This window comes from Myotis davidii, unplaced genomic scaffold, assembly GCF_000327345.1.
Source record: "Myotis davidii unplaced genomic scaffold, ASM32734v1 scaffold865, whole genome shotgun sequence".
Classification (NCBI taxonomy): domain Eukaryota; kingdom Metazoa; phylum Chordata; class Mammalia; order Chiroptera; family Vespertilionidae; genus Myotis; species Myotis davidii.
This window is the reverse complement of record NW_006296406.1, coordinates 199,143-215,743: the sequence shown is the minus strand read 5'-3', so window position 1 is coordinate 215,743 and position 16,601 is coordinate 199,143. Positions and strand designations below refer to the sequence as shown.

Below are 16,601 nucleotides of genomic sequence, written 5' to 3'. Positions count from 1 at the left end.
ATATATATATATATATATTAGGGGAGATAAAGTGGCCAACATTCATATCCAGTAGAATTTTTAGCACTATGATCTTAGACATATAGGTCAAATATAGGATTTCTCATAACATTATTATTTAATGCCATATATTTTATATAAAATATGAAGAGATACATAAGCCTCAGTAGTTTCTTATGCAGTCTCCTGAATAATAATGTGGTAATCTTAATATTGCATCTAAAAAGTCATTCATTCAACAAGCATTTGAAAACTTGCTCTGGGTGAAGGACTTTGCTGGCTACTAAGAATACAGACATGGTCCCTGCCTCAAGGACCTTGCACCCGTGTAGGAGGAAAGAGATATGAGGAGCCTAAAAACCAGTTAGGAGAGACTATTACAATAATCAGGGCAAAAGATGAGAATGCCGGGACTAGTACAATAGCAGTAGTGATAAAGAGAGGCAGTGGAAGGGTTAAAAAGATAATTTGGATGTAAAATATACAGATCTTGATTACTAATTAGATGTAGGGAGGGAAATAAAGGCCTGTGAAGCAACTTCCAAGTTGCTGGTGTGGTGATCAGGTGGGTCCTATCTACTCTCTTGATGGGAATACAAGAAGAGAAGCAGACTTATTTTTTTTTTAAATATATTTTATTGATTTTTTACAGAGAGGAAGGGAGAGAGATAGAGAGTTAGAAACATCGATGAGAGAGAGACATCGATCAGCTGCCTCCTGCACATCTCCCACTGGGGATGTGCCCGCAACCCAGGTACATGCCCTTGACCAGAATCGAACCTGGGACCTTTCAGTCCGCAGGCCGACGCTCTATCCGCTGAGCCAAACCGGTTTCGGCGAGAAGCAGACTTATTTAACAAGATAATAAACTCGGTGTTTATCAAGTGTTTATTAAAAGAGATGCTGCTAGAAATACATTTCAGTCAACTTACTTAATCTTAGGATCTTTATAACATTTAATAACCAAGTATGATTTTCCTTATGTGCTTTTTCATTCTAACAACCTAAGTATGACTTAATAGCTAATCTCTAAATGTATAATAAAGTAGCATTTGAACCTATTTATAGATGTAATTATTTATTACATAAGCATGTGTTTTGGTCTTGAAGTAGTTAAAAAAAAATGACAGTGCTTATCAAGATGTACAGCCCAAAGTTCTACATTTTTTATTAATAGGCCATATAAATTAAGGCTTAGGCATACAGTCTGGCTATATAGCAATGTAAAATTGTCCTGCTTTCAATGTGTATTTTCAGCACACTGAATATTTTCACAGCATTAATTCATTTTTCAATTTGTTGAATATAACAATTTTGCTCAACCTCCTGTCTTTTTCATATTGTAACAGTTTTTCAAAATTCTAACTCTGAAAACATATAATTCATCTAAGATATGGTATAATTTGTTGGTCATTTGCAAGATATTTTTTAACCTAAAACCATATACTGTACTACATTCCAGGTCTTAAAAGATGCTGATGTGATGATGGTAGGTTGGACAGATAGGTGAATGGATGGATAGACAGATAATGATTTATGGTAACAAATTGGGATGATGGCATTATAGTTCTGTGGAAGTTAAGAGGGGGCTCTGGTATAAGTCATGTTCTACTGTCAAATAACTAAATAACTTGGACAAGAGTCCGAAATGCTTTGCAACTCAGTTTCCTTATTGATAAGATTGAAAAAAATTATAGTGTTTATCTCATAGTTTTACTGGTGATTGAATGAAAGAATGCATATCAAACACTTAGCACCATGTTTGGCACTAAAAATGCTAGTGATGAGGAAGAGGAAGAAGAGGAGAGTTGTTGAGTAGAGATCTAAGAAATCCAGATTTGGGTGTATTTTTTCATTTGCTCACCACAGTTATTTAGATGGTCTAAGTGAGAGTCTTTCATCCTTAGAGTTCAGCATCCTATTCTCGTGACATTTGGTAAAAGGAACTAAATTACATGAGCTGTAGTGCCTTCTAGCTCCACGATTGGATCTCCAGGAATAAATAAAGCCTCTTGCAGTGCTAATGAAAATATCATTAAGATAGCATTAGTCTTCCAAATAAGACTTTTATCTTTAAATATAATTATTATTCCCACTTTAGTAGGAAATCATTTAGCATATAGATAAGCCAGAAAATATTAGTTAACCACAGATAATACTAAACCATATTCACCCAATTGGTATTGCTCAATGGTTGAGAGTTGGCTCACGGACCAAGAGATCACTCATATGATTCCCGGTCAGGGCACATGCCTGGGTTGATATCCAGGCTTGATATCCAGTGGGGAGCATGCAGGAGGCAGCTGATCAATGTTTCTCATCAATGTTTCTATCCCTCCCTTTCTCTTTCTCTAAAATTATTTAAAACATATTTAAAGAAATACTAACCCATATCAGCTTGAGAGAGGAAAAAATCATTGTTGTAATTCTTCTGTATTTAGAATTACTTCCTACTCCACTTTTGTGTTTCTGTAGTTTTCCAGACTCTGATAAATTTAAGAATCACTTAATTAAAATAGTATATAGTAGGAATTTTCATATTCATTCCACCACAGTGTCACATTTTTTTCCAAATTAAAAAAAAAACAACAACTAGTTTTCAGGGTATTGTTGCCCTGAAAAAGATTATATGAGATATTGTCAGAATATGAGTATTGGATAAGACAATACTATTAGAGTTGCTAGTAATTAGATTTAGTAACTATAAGCATATACAGCTATTCAAATCTGTGAATCAAATTACTGAGAGACTTTTTCTCATCTTCTACCTCTTCACTCTAATCCAGCTGTGGGCAAACTACGGCCCGTGGGCCAGATCCGGCCCGTTTGAAATGAATAAAACTAAAAAAAAAAAGACCGTACCCTTTTATGTAATGATGTTTACTTTGAATTTATATTAGTTCACACAAACACTCCATCCATGCTTTTGTTCCGGCCCTCCGGTCCAGTTTAAGAACCCATTGTGGCCCTTGAGTCAAAAAGTTTGCCCACCCCTGCTCTAATCCAAGGCACCACAATCACCACCACCATCACCTTCATCATCTTTTACCTGGTCTAGTGTGGTAAAGAACTGAGCACCAACCACCTTCTCTGCTTCCACCCTTGGCCACCTACCTACTCCATTTTTCACTCACGAGCCAGAGAGATCATATCATGTCGCTCCTCTACTTAGTAATAATAAAAACAATAATGCTTCCCATTGCACCCGATAAAACTCATACTTCTCACCATGTCCCATAATATAGACATCACCTTGGACTCTTCTCCCCTCTCCCTCACTCTACTCCTGCCACACTTCTTCATTCCAGAACACCAGCTATCCCTCCCTAAAACTCTTGTGCTAGCTACTCCCTCTACTTGGAAACCTTCCCTCCAAATTTTCCATGAATGATTCCTTTGTCATTTAGTTGCAATTAAAATACCATCACTTAAAAAATGCCTTTCCTAAACACGGAAAACATTTTTTAAATGAACATGTTCTCACTTTGAGAGCTATTTTTTAAAATCACAACTGGGTTTAGGATATGTTCACATGAAAAAATGTGTAGCATCATTGAAAAATTACAAATTCTTTATTAAATATAACTTAGTATTACTTAGTATTTTTTTACAGATTCTCTATTCTGTCTTGGTGCAGTGTAGGCACATACTGACTGTCTTAGTTTGTTTGGGCTGCTATAACAGACTACCATAGTATGGATGGCTTAAAACAAGAAAAATTTATTTCTCATAGTTCTGGAGGCTCGGATGTCCAAGATCATGGTACAGGTAAATTAGGTGTCTGATAAGAGCCTGCTCCATAGACAACCATCTTCTTGCTATGTGCTCACATCATGAAAGGGTCAGGGGTCTTCCAGGATCTCCTTTATGAAGACAATAGTCTCATTTTTGGGTTCTGCCCTCATGACCTAGTTACCCTCCAAAGGCCCTATCTCCTAATACCATCACATTGGGTGGGGGTGACAGAAACATTCAGTCTATAGCACTGATGTATGTTCTAATGAAAGCATGTGCATAGAAAGCGTCCATCTTCTGATGGCGGTAGGTACACCTTGTGTAAACTCTAAGGCATCTACAGCTGCTTTAAGTAGAATGTTTTATGCCCAATTCATTAAAGACAAATGGGCAAATGAAAAGTGCATGTGATGTGTTGTGCTGACTGTTTTTAAAGACACAAATGGAAAACAAGATGACTAAAAAGAAAATCCACAGATAACTAATAAGTTCATGAATCAGAAGAGACATCCCCAAGGCCACCGTCACCCTCTTAGTGAATTTAACAAGTATTTCTCTTAGAAGCAGTCAAACTTAGCTCTTAGAGTTGAAGGGGTTTCGCTCTTCAGTAACACAACATGGTACCAGGATTGTAATGGTTTAATTGCTGTATTTACATGTGTCCAGACCTTTAGGGGACCCGGCAACTCCCTTGAATAGAGATTCACTAGCAAGTGGTCATATGCCTCATGTGTTAAACCTCTTAGAAAGTAAAGCTATACCACTTCCAGGAACATTCTATGGAAATATAGTGCTTTTGAGATCCATATTTAGAATGTCAATTATACTTCTTAATCAGTTTTCAAGACATGATATTCAATAGAAGGAGCAAGATATACTATCATCTATATTTTATTCTTCTGTGTCCGACTCTTTCAGGAAAAGTTTTCCCCCCATATTTTCCAAATGCCTGATGTTCTCTCTCTGATAAACACTGTTTCTGCTTGACTATTTCAGCACTTTTGTGTAATGGAAAGTTTCATAAACACTTGCAAGAAATCTTTGTGCCCTTGGTTGTTCGCTACGTCGATCTCATGGAGTCCTCCATCGCCCAGTCAATTCACAGAGGTTTTGAGCAAGAGACATGGCAGCCTGTCAAGTAGGTATCTTGCCTAGTGCCCATACAGCATCTGCCTCTTCTGTTCTGACCTTATGACTTTCCACATGGCCATCTGTAGTTATTGCTTATGGTGGTCCCTTCCCCCATTGTTTGTTTCTTTACAGGAATATCGCCAACAGTCTTCCCAATGTAGCTCTTCCAAAAGTTCCAAGTCTGCCTCTTAATCTTCCACAGATTCCTAGCTTTTCTACTCCTTCATGGATGGCTCCTTTAAATGAGTCCACGTGTGTATTCCTCACTTATTTCCTGGCACTGTGTTAGCTAGTGCATGGCCTGGGCTGTGTTCTGTGCAGACGTGTTTAGCTTGCATGGCACTTATCATTGTTGGTTGAGGAATACTATGTTTTGGCTTTGTTTTTTTTAAGCTATCAATCTAAGCTTAGCACATGGATGATAAATGATATAGATTTTTATTAAATACTCACTGGTTTAATGTCGTTTATATGTAATCTGTCCGGCAAGGGTCATTTTGTGACCCAGGTTGTAGATTCTCGCCTAAGTGATACAATCTGAGTTTTCCAATGTCAGGCCATCAGTGTGGCAAACAGTATGGTCTGCATCCTTACCTGGCTCCAGCGTTGTTACTGCCCACATGACTTCTCTTGTGCGTGTAGAAAACCATTGATTGTAAGAACAGTTTCGAGAATATAATCGTTTTCTCTTTTTATCTTAGTCTCACCTTTAAAGGAACAGTTTTGCTAATTGCAGAGAAGGCATTGTCCTTTATTTCCCTAAACCAGCAAGGTCTTCTTTTGTCCCTTCATACATCAGTTGATGGGCCTTGTTATTTTTAAATGATCTTTATATCATAAAAAACCATATTTATTAACTCCATGTTGTGACCAGCCTACCTACTGTAGAGTCAGTAACTGAGAGTCATAAAAGTGAAAAGGACACAGACTTTCAAATCGATGAGCCCTGGATTTAGACCCTGGTTTATTAATTCTTAAGTCTTGCTTAGCTGCAGTTCCCTAAACTCTCACCTGGACATGACACCTGATTTCAAGACATTCTTGTGAGGATTTTTAAAAAGCTATGAAAAGCACTTGGCACATCCTAATTTCTCAACAAATGATAAAGACTGCTATTCTACATTATGATTGTCATTACTATAGTTATTACTACTGTCATCAATCATCATCATTATTATCCTTAACAGTATAGTTATCAAAAGTATGACCTTCTCAGCATTCAAATGAACCCATTAATAGCCCATACTTGACCCAAGATGTCATCTGAAGTCAGCTAGCAAGTAAATAATTAGGAGAAAAATAGCTACAATTTATTGAGAATTTATGTTCCAGGTACAGTGCCAAATTATTGATTCCCTCTAAGCCTTATAACCACCCTGTGAAGTAAATGTCATTACCCCCACTTTACAATTAAGGAAACTAAGTCATAAAGAAGTTAAGAAGTAAAATGTGCCCAATATCTCACAATAAGGAAGTGATAGAGGTAAGATTTGAACCCAGGTTTGCCTGACTTCAGAGCCCTCACTTATCATTCTTCTGCTTCCAGAGAATATACTGGTTAAGAGCTTGCTTAGCATCCTTTCTACCTACAGTACCATCACCTGTCAAATGTAATCCCAGTCTAGTCTGCATCCAATCGAGAAAAGACCAAGAAAGAGAACAACCTTGCAAAATGGTTTGGCAATATTCCTGCAAGTTAAATATCATCACTGTACTCATAGTATTTATTAGGATATTAGGTTACATGTGAATCTTACTCTTATAGGCAAATGCTTTGGGCCATTATAGTGTGTCTATGTGTGCTCAGGAGTTATGTAGGAAGTATAACGGACCTTCATAAGTTTGTGAAATTTTGTACTACTTTACACTGTTTAATAATTTAACTTTTTTGCATCCTTATTTATCATCTGTATAACAATTTTGATTTTAACCAAGAATGCTATTGTAGACATTACCTTATGAAATTTAAGACTATTGTTGTTGTTGTTATCACTATTTTGTTAGTTTTGAGATGTGTGTAAACCCTGCATCTCATTCTTGGGAGCTCCTGTTTAAAGTGACCTGCCATTCAAGACAGCAATCATGACAAATTGTGGCTTTGTAAATTAAGTGCTTGTGCTTTCATCATTCTGGGCAAATAAAAAATGTTTTAAGTTAATGACCATTATCTTTACCTGCCAAGATGATTAACATTAGGCTCTTTGTCAAAGTGTCAGAATTACTCATAATGTTGTGATGTCATTGCAATGAAGTTTTTCTAACTTTGCCCGGAAAGTAATTTATTTACTTATCTCATACGGTTGTTTTTATTAGAGTCCACTTTTTCTCTTGAATCACTTTCCCTTCAGGATCTCCAGATGTGAGATCTTGTCTGTCTGTTCTCTGAACTTATGGAAACTTTTCCCAATATCCAGTGAGTGTACGTTGATTTTACCTGGTGTTCCATTCCTCCTGTGCTAGGAATTCCAGGATGTGCTCATCATATTCTTATAAACTTCACTGTTTTTAGACTTACAGAAGAGTTGAATTCCATTGAGTTCCCAAATACCCTTCACCCAGCTTCTCTAATATATGTCTTACATGATCATAGAACAGATATCAAAATGATGAAATGTACCTTATAACTAAATTACTATTAATGAATTACAGAATTTATTTGTATTTTATCAGTTTTTCCACACATGTCTTTTTTCCTTTTCCTTTTTTTTTAAAAAATTTAAAGTGGCAGAAAATATTCAGGGTTTTCTTCCTTTTTATTGAATTTATTGGGGTGACACTTGTTAACAAAATTACACAGGTTTTAGGTGCACAGTTCCACAACACATCATCTGTACACTGTATTGTATATTCACCACCCCGAATCAAGTCTCCACCCATCACCATTTATCACTCCATACCCTCCTCCACCTCCGCTACCCCCATTTCCCCCGGCAATCACCACACTGTTGTCCTAGTCCATGCGTTTTTTTCTCTTTTTTTCTCAATCCCTCCACCCCGACACATACAGCCTCCCAACCCCCCACCACCAACAGCTGTCAGCCTGCTCTCCGTCTATGAGTCTAGCTCTATTTTGCTTGTTAGTTAATTTTGTTTGTTAGATTCCACAGTTGAGTGAAATCATCTGGTACTTGTCTTTCTCTGACTGGCTTGTTTCACTTAGCATAATGCTATCCAGGTCCATCCATGCTGTCACAAAGGGTAAGATTTCCTTCTTTTTTAAGGCTGAGTAGTAGTCCATCATGTAAAGGTACCAAAGCTTTTTTATCCCTTCATCTGCTGATGGGCACTTGGCTGCTCCCAAATCTTGGTTATTATAAATAATCCTACGATGAACATGTCATTGCAATTAGTTTTTTGAATTTTTGCTAGAAAACAGTAAATAGCAAAAAAAATTCCATTTCCCATGTATAAGGAATTAAGACTATAATTACTGATTAAGAGAAGATGAGTAATATCAAAGAGCAATGGGTTTGAAAGATATATCCCTGTCTACTAATGTATAAATCACCTTACGCGGTGCTTCCCCACATCTCTCCCTGATAGAAAACCTCATTCTGGGTGTTTTGGCTCTGAAACTAAATATTAGTAAGGTAAGTTTCCTGCTGGCATTTTTTAGGAAATTGCCTGAGTCTGTTATTCATATGTGAATTATTTAACCTTGTTAATAATACTTTCAGGAATAAGTCACTCATTAGAAATAATTTTTGAATGAAAAAGTTCTGGGGAAAATGGCAGGTTATCTACACCAGCTTGAGAGCAAACCTATTTACATTTTTTTCATCTATTTAATTATAGCAAACACTTCTTTTCTTAATTACATTCCCAATTAAGCACATGTATTGTTCAGAATCATACCATAGCCTTAAAGAACAGAAGAAACATATATCCATATTCTCTATAAAGATTTAATTGTTACATATAATGAGGAAGTCTATTTTAATAGAATTCTACCTGTTCTATTCGGGATTTTGTTTTGATTATGATTTTTGCTGTTGCTGTTTTGGTATGCTGTTAAAGAATGCATGTGTGTTTCAAATAGCTACTAATCTTTCTCCTAAGTAACAAATTATAAGGAGTTGATTTGCTTCTTAGCCAATTATATTGAATTACACTTAAAACATAGGTCCTCTAATGTACCAAATATTGCACTGTGAATATAAGGGGGGCGGGGGTTGCTTGGTCATATTTTTCTCTTATTATATCTATGGCAAAAAGGAGAAGTAAATATAGTATTTTTTCAAATATTTTTCACAGCAATATCAGCATGGTGCTGTTCTGGTTCTTTTGTTTATTTAATGATACTTTGGGGGCACCTAAAGTTAGGAGATAGTTAGTGAATAACGTGTGATGGGTCATCTCAGTGCTTTGCTGTGATTGGTCCCTGTAGAATTTAACTCTGAGGACAACCTGGCTAGACAAGGAGATCATGAGGAATTATTGAGAGAATGGGAGGAGGAAAGCAAAGGAGATTGGTGATGGAGCTAAGATGCCTAGTCTTGGAGTGGGAGTGGGAAGAGAGAAAATGGGGGAGCAGAGTAGAAGTGATTTTTTAAAGCTGACTAATTAAGATATAGTTATTTAAATAATGTTATCCTATGTAATAAAAGCCCACCAACCGAAACGGCAGAATGACCAGAGACCAGAATGACCACGGCCTCTCACCTCGGCCGGCCGGCGCCCAGCAAGTGGTTAGGGGCGATCAGGGAGGCAGGCAGAGTGGTTAAGGGCAATCAGGCAGGCAGAGGCGGTTAGGGGCAATCAGGCAGATAGAGGCAGTTAGGGGCAATCGGGCAGGCAGGCAGAGGGGTTAGGGATGATCAGGCAGGCAGGCAGAGGCAGTTAGGGGCAATTAGGCAGGCAGGCTAGCTTTTAGGGGCCAGCAGTCCCAGATTACAAGAGGGATGTCCGAAGGGTCCCAGATTTCCAGAGGGTGCAGACTAGGCTGAGGGACACACACACACACCGTGCATAAATTTCGTGCACCAGGCCTCTAGTCTTTTCTAAAAGTTTTCCACTATTCCCTTGTGATGAATGAGTTTATTTTACTTTTCTTATTTTCTTTTACAAACTAAAAATATACATTTTAGATTAGTATATGTTAAATAATTATTGGAACGCTGAAGAGAAATGAATCATATAGCTGCTTTTTTTTCTTTTGTTCTCTTTTAACACCAAGTTTCAATTTGTTTTAATATAGGAATATTTTACTTTTAAAACGTTTGTTTCCCTACTAGGCTACCTATGTGCATAATGGAAAGTAATAGCCCCAGTAGTATATATACTCTGGTACAAATTATCTTCATACATGCATTGAAAATATAATTGCACTATAGTAATGAATGCATAGTAGATATTGGCTCCAAGTTAGATAGAGGTAATGACCTGAAATACATGATTTTGCTCCAAATTTAGCCCACACTGAATGTGGTAAACCATATCTGATACTGTTAGGTTTAATTATGAGCTAGAAAAGGCACAAAGCATTTCGAGTATAAGATTTGCTTCCCTACCCGACCTGTTATTTCATTTCCAGTACCTATTTCACCTTTACCTGTAATTGGAAAGTTTAGGGGCTACCCACCTGTAGAAAGACAGAAGCCATCCATCTTAATGACAGAAACACATACCAATGAGTAGAAGAATAAAGCTAGTAGTTGCTATCATATGGATTTTCTTGCATAAAACATTTTTTGGAATTTCTAGAAGGATATATTTATATATTTGATCTTTTTCCTAGAGATTAGTAAAGAACATTAAAGATGTTTGTTCTTATATACACAGTTTAATTTCCTTAGTAAAGTATCCTTATCTATTTTTATCCCTTCTTAAGAAACCTTACTATGGTTTCTTATGTATAATTAGTTCTCTTTGCCTGGCCTTACTCATTGAGAAGTGAAAAGGGAAAATTAGAAGGTTGAACAAAGAAAATATTTGTATTAGAAATTTTATGTGGTATTTTTCACTGAGGGAAATTGATACAAAGAGGAAAAAACAATATTTTAGTGACCTCAGAGCTAACAGTGGAGGTTCATGATGTCCATTTTTCCTTTTTCTTCTAGCAATGGCTCAGCAACATCTGAAGACCTTTTTTGGAAACTTGATGCACTTCAAATGTTTGTCCTTGACCTACACTGGCCAGAACAAGAATTTGCCCACCACTTAGAGCAAAGACTTAAACTAATGGCCAGTGATATGATAGAGGCCTGTGTCAAAAGGTAGACATGCATTTTCTAGTTGCTGCTTAATATGCCAGCACCCAGAATATCACTTATCACCAAATAAATATTTGTTATATCATTGTCACAAGAAAGATTTCAATATGTACTACTCTTCCAAAATTTATTGGACATGAGGTTCTCTGACCTAAATCCTGGGGACCCATGTAATTCATAAACTTGGCCGGGTAGTTTTTTTAGGTCTCCCAACCATTGCGCTCATCAGTAGCACCCATACCACATTAATCATTTCTATTGTGTTTATTGTTCCCTGTCTTGGAATACTGTGCTTTAAATTCCCAAGGCAATATAAATTCCCAAGGCGGTACTCCCCGAGACATATGGAAAAGGTCTGTTAAATACTTTTCCTGTTATGTACTGTGTGCACCATGAAATGGCCTGGCAAATTCTAATTATGATCAGCGCCATCACTTGTGTTTTCTGGTCTTCCCTATCCCCATCAGGTGAGTTCCAAGCAACCATTCTCATTCTTCAATACTTAACCAGAAACAAGTTATGTGGCTTTGGATTCTTCCAAATGTGCTTTCATATTTAATTGTTCTTACAAAATCAGCATTGCATCCTAATTAGCTAAGCACTATTTTTTTCATTGTCTGTGTTCATAGTATGAACAAGAACAATAGTGGCATAACAAATGCTGGTTGGAGCAATTGAATAATCCTGAATTCTTTAAAGCAAGACAAGTTCAGTCATTGGAATAGTGATGGCCTTCCAAGGCCAGGCATGGATTAGGTAATTTAATGTATTTTAAGAAAATCATGTTCATCATCTGTGATTCTAATGTTTCAAATCAGTAGATGCTCTTTTGATACTCATCAAGACCAATTCCAAATTGCCTGTTATTCAGTTTCTTTCAAAAACCTAACTGCAACTTTGGGTATTTGAAAGAGAACCTAGAGGACGTAAAAGAATTACACATTCTGTGTTGAACTATTAATTATGATGTTTTAGAGTTTTCCAGACTTGTCTTTTGACTTGGCAATAAATCTTCACATGGAGGGTTTGTTCTGCTCTAATGCAGAGAAGCAAGTGATTTTTCTACTTGGATATTAATTCAGGTAGTTCAGGGAAACTGTGAGGTTGTTCCATTAAAAGTGATACATTAGATGTGGAAAATTGTTTCCTGTGAGTAGAGATATTGTCTGAGTGACTGAAAAAGCTACGTTTAATATAAAATGAGACACCTGAAAAGAAGGCCATCCCACCCCCTGCTCCCAAGCACTGCCACACTCCTTATTTGCATGTTTTAAATTAGCATCTCGTCGTGTTGATTTCACTTTTACAAAACAGGTGGGACATGTGTCAGAATGTCTTACTCTGAATTCATGTTTTAATGAATAGAACAAGAGCTGCATTTGAACTCAAGCTGCAAAAGGCAAACAAAACCACTGACTTGCGCATACCCGCGTCTGTGTGTACCATGTTTAATGTGTTAGTTGATGCCAAAAAGCAAAGCACCAAGCTCTGTGCCCTGGACGGAGGACAAGAGGTGAGTGGGTGGAGTGTCACATGTGGAAATGTGGCACGGGTGCCCTGGCAACGGGCAACACTGCCTCCAAAATTCACCCACTTGATCAGATTAAAAAGACCAAGTTCTCCAATGCAAATTTTTGAGGTTCTCTCCAGTCTGATATGGAATGCCCTTTATCCTTTGCTCTGGCAGCTTCTTCTTTTGTACATGAAAACTGCCTACTATTTTACAAATAGCCATTGAATTTCAGATATACCTTTTAACAACTTAGGTGTTGTGTATTTACATAAAGCTTACTTTTCACAAGCAAATGAGAAAGCTACCTGCTTTGTTTATACAAATCTAGCATAGACTAAGTTGGCATCCAAAAAACAAGCCACAGAAAATAGCATATGAAATACTTTATTTACACAAAAATTTCTAATTTTTTTTAAAGACCAAGTTGAAATATACTTGAAAATTAAGCTTTATTCTCTTTAATAAATAGCCCATTTTTTAATTTTATGTATATGTGTCTACATTCAGAAATAAATTATCTTATCCCATGATTTGTTTTTGTTGAGAGTCATGATTGCGTGAAAATGGTTGTTTTTTCTTAGATTATCTGTTTATGTTGACATTTTGTTGTATTTTCCCCCATTGTAATTACTTTTTCATCATTTCTTTACTCTTCCCTATGTTCTCCATCGTCTTTTTTTTCCCATGACATGATCCAGTTTGGTAGTCAATGGGTAAGTCTCATTTTTTTAACCACATTCTCATTTGAATTTTTATTTTTGTCAATGTACATTTTTATTTTCATATTTTCAAATTAAAATTAATTCTGTTTTCAGGTTTTTGGTTTCTGCACGTGAGTAAAATGGTAACAGCTTCCTATAATATAGCAATAGCCCAAGGTCATGTGAAAACATCTAAATACCTTGAGTAATGTCAAGGGCAATGTTTCTTCCCTGTTAGGCTGCAGAATCTACAAATAGCTGTTAGAGTTTTACATGTAAAACCAAATGAGTTCATTCTCCTTTAAACTGAGTTCTAAGTAAATTCAGAGCAGAATGATTATTGACATTTTCAAAATACATTTGTCTTCTGCATACTTTAATACTAGAAAAATGTAGAGTGGGGCTTTAAATGACATATGGCATTATCACGGGAACCCCTAAGTTTGAGGACCAGAAAGCCACCCTCAAGGTCAGTTCAGATAAAAGAACCCGGTTGTGGATATCAGTGGGGCACATGGCCACCAGTGATACAGGCTTTCCTCCCACTGGTGGCCTGGGATGGAGCCATCTGTGGGGGAAGAAAGAGGCAGGCCTGTTTCAGGACCCTTTCCCCTCCCCCACACAGGGTTTCCCAAGGTACCACACAGAGACTCAGAAACATTGTGTGAAAACCTTTATGCATACAGGATTGACTAGATTATACATATATATATTTATAAATCAAAATGGTTTTGTGCTGTATGGATATATTAAATCTTACAAGTCTTACAGTTGGTACCTGGGAGTCAACCTCAACTCTTTACTGGGCTAACAAATTCCATCTAAGCAGAAGGATACGAAGGCCTACTGCTTGTGAATGGCATTCTTATTTAACCCAGATACAGACATTAGCTATTTGACCACACTTTATGTGCACATACTTCATTCTTTGGGCAATTGAGGAGGAAATGATGTATTGCTAATACGATAGCTTATGATCTTACCTATTAAGTAACTGCTGCCTAAGAGCTGTAGAGTGTTCAGTAATTATTCTCTGATCATTTACAACATGGTTTATTATCTCTAATTATCTGAATAAGGAGGCAGCTGGTTTGGATATCAATAGCTCATATTCACCTCATGTTTTTCAATACCCAGAGGTAAGCCTTTGATTGTCTAGTGGAGAATATTGTCTTAAGTCTCTTTATAATAAGTCCATCCATTTCTCATCAGGTTTATTGAATGATCTTGCCTCTTCTCACTAAGACTGGAATTATCCATTTGTTCTTAGTTTAGCATACACCGCAGTGCCTGGCACACAGTAGGCACTTAGTAAATGTTTGTGGAATGAACACACTGATTTGTTATCTCTGCTTTAAAAAATTCTCCCCATTAGAAGCAATTCTGGTACTGCACTTAAAAAGAAAAAACAGGCACATATGCAAATGACAGGACATCAGTGCACTGCCAAATGAGTCTTTACATTAATAGGTGGGTGGTTTTTGAAGGGTCATCTGCTACCATTCACTATGTCTGCATCTATACCTTCTCACCAGAAACTACTCCCCCACAGCTTTCTCGTTCAAAATGTGCAGGTGTAAAACCCATCAGCAACCCTGAAAAGTGGTAAACGAGAATTTCAGTGCCAAAGAAGGACTTTATACTTTGCTTTTAATAGCCAGTAAATATACCCACATAATTACACAGACTTTCTTGCTCTGTATGAGCTTGAGATAAGTTATTGTTGTAAATTATAAATATATTACATGCATAGGTGAGCCAGTGGGCTCCATTCTGTAGTAAGCAACAAAAAACAGTGTTGAAAATACCATTACACATTTTGGAAACTTATAAAAAAATATAAACCAGGTAAATCTAGCAGAGATGTCTTCTAAATCATAAAGGAATTACCTCTGCACAATCTCCAATAAATTGTTACACTGTCCTTGTCAGTGGATAAGACCTTCCCGATGCCTTAGCCACAAGGCTCCTGAGTTATGATTCTGTTCTCTGACGTGACACTTGTTGATGCAAACATGCTCGGCCACAGCCGGGAACTGCTTAATGGAGTGATCAGGAGCGAATGATCTGCTCCTATGACAGGTGTGTGTAATGAGTCAGCCGTCTCAGGCCAGGTCCTCAGGGACAGGTGTTGAGATCACAGAACCACCGGTGTTTAGAAATCCTTCTTATCCATCCCTGCAGAAACGCAGATGACTGCGTGGGCCGTAGGCGATTAATCATCTACCCTCAGAGCGTCCCATCCTTTCAGGATGAGAGCACATTAACGGGGCCACTAGGGGGCTGTCAGGGGGCCTCTTGTAAGGGATTTGTTCTCAATTGCAGTGAAATACTTTCATTTCTAGAACTGGCACTCAAATTTAAAATTCATCCCAAGAGAAGGACCAACATCTTTTACGGATGCTGGATTACACTAGCACTTAATTAGTCTCCATTTCTTGTGTGTTTACATGAGAGCAGTCCAGTGAAATGGTGATAATTACCAGAGTGTCACGTGATGAAGGGCCAGGGTTTCAGACCTATGTCTGATCTCTGAATTCCCTGAGCTCCATGAAGTAAGACTTCCTCAAGGGTTGTTGTTAATCTGAGTTCAGAGTTACCTACTGGAAAATAAAGGCACCAACAGCTTACTTTTGAGGGCAGATGTGGGGAAAATTAGTCTGGAACCTACCATAGCCCTGTATGTAGGTAGGATTACTGATCAAACTTGAAATAGGCTAAGAACTTTATTATTTTTCTATTGCAGACAAAAACTTCGCAGAATTTTATCAAAAATTTAGTTTATTTCTTTAAATGAAAAATCTAACAATTTTAACTTAGGTAACATAAATCTCTCTGCAGATCAATTCTGTTCTTATCTGTCTGTGATCTTTTTCTGTGCTCCTGTTTGTCTGGATCCCCTAAAGAATAACTTTTTTTAACCTAACTTTCTGTTCTCCGTATGTGGATTATTCTCTTTGCAAAATAGTGTAGGTAACATATGAAAATTGAAGCCACCTCCCCATTCCCACTCACAATGCTCCCTGACCACCTGTGCCAACTGTGCAGCCAGAGCAGCTTCTGGAAGTTCCCAGCAGCATTCATATTTAATATTCGTGTCAGACAGAGCTAATCAGAAAAATCTACAATAGCAAACTACTATATTATACAAACCTAATAAAGCTTATCCTATTGGAGTTTGTCCTTTAAAGTAGCATATTTAAGGTGTATACTTTTCTTCCTCTCTTTTTAACTTTCCCTCTCCCCTCCTCCCCCTTCCCCCCTCTCCCATTCTGCTTTTGGCTAGATCAGGTATCAAAATAGCATTCT

General features: G+C 37.3%; 1 protein-coding gene across 10 annotated transcripts in view; it reads left to right on the top strand.

Moving 5' to 3' along the window:
- Window positions 1-16,601, top strand: part of CADPS2 (Ca2+ dependent secretion activator 2) — a 313,909-nt gene that overhangs the window by 251,270 nt on the left and 46,038 nt on the right. For 5 of the 10 annotated variants that reach the window (XM_006771421.2, XM_015568920.1, XM_015568919.1 and 2 more), the window contains 3 exons: window positions 4,732-4,873; window positions 10,926-11,081; window positions 12,444-12,591. In XM_006771421.2, the coding sequence (XP_006771484.1) occupies window positions 4,732-4,873; window positions 10,926-11,081; window positions 12,444-12,591 (446 nt within the window). Of the gene's footprint in view, window positions 1-4,731; window positions 4,874-4,998; window positions 5,119-10,925; window positions 11,082-12,443; window positions 12,592-13,289; window positions 13,305-16,601 lie in introns of all 10 variants that reach the window. The other 5 variants (XM_015568914.1, XM_015568912.1, XM_015568915.1 and 2 more) reach the window with 3 other exon arrangements.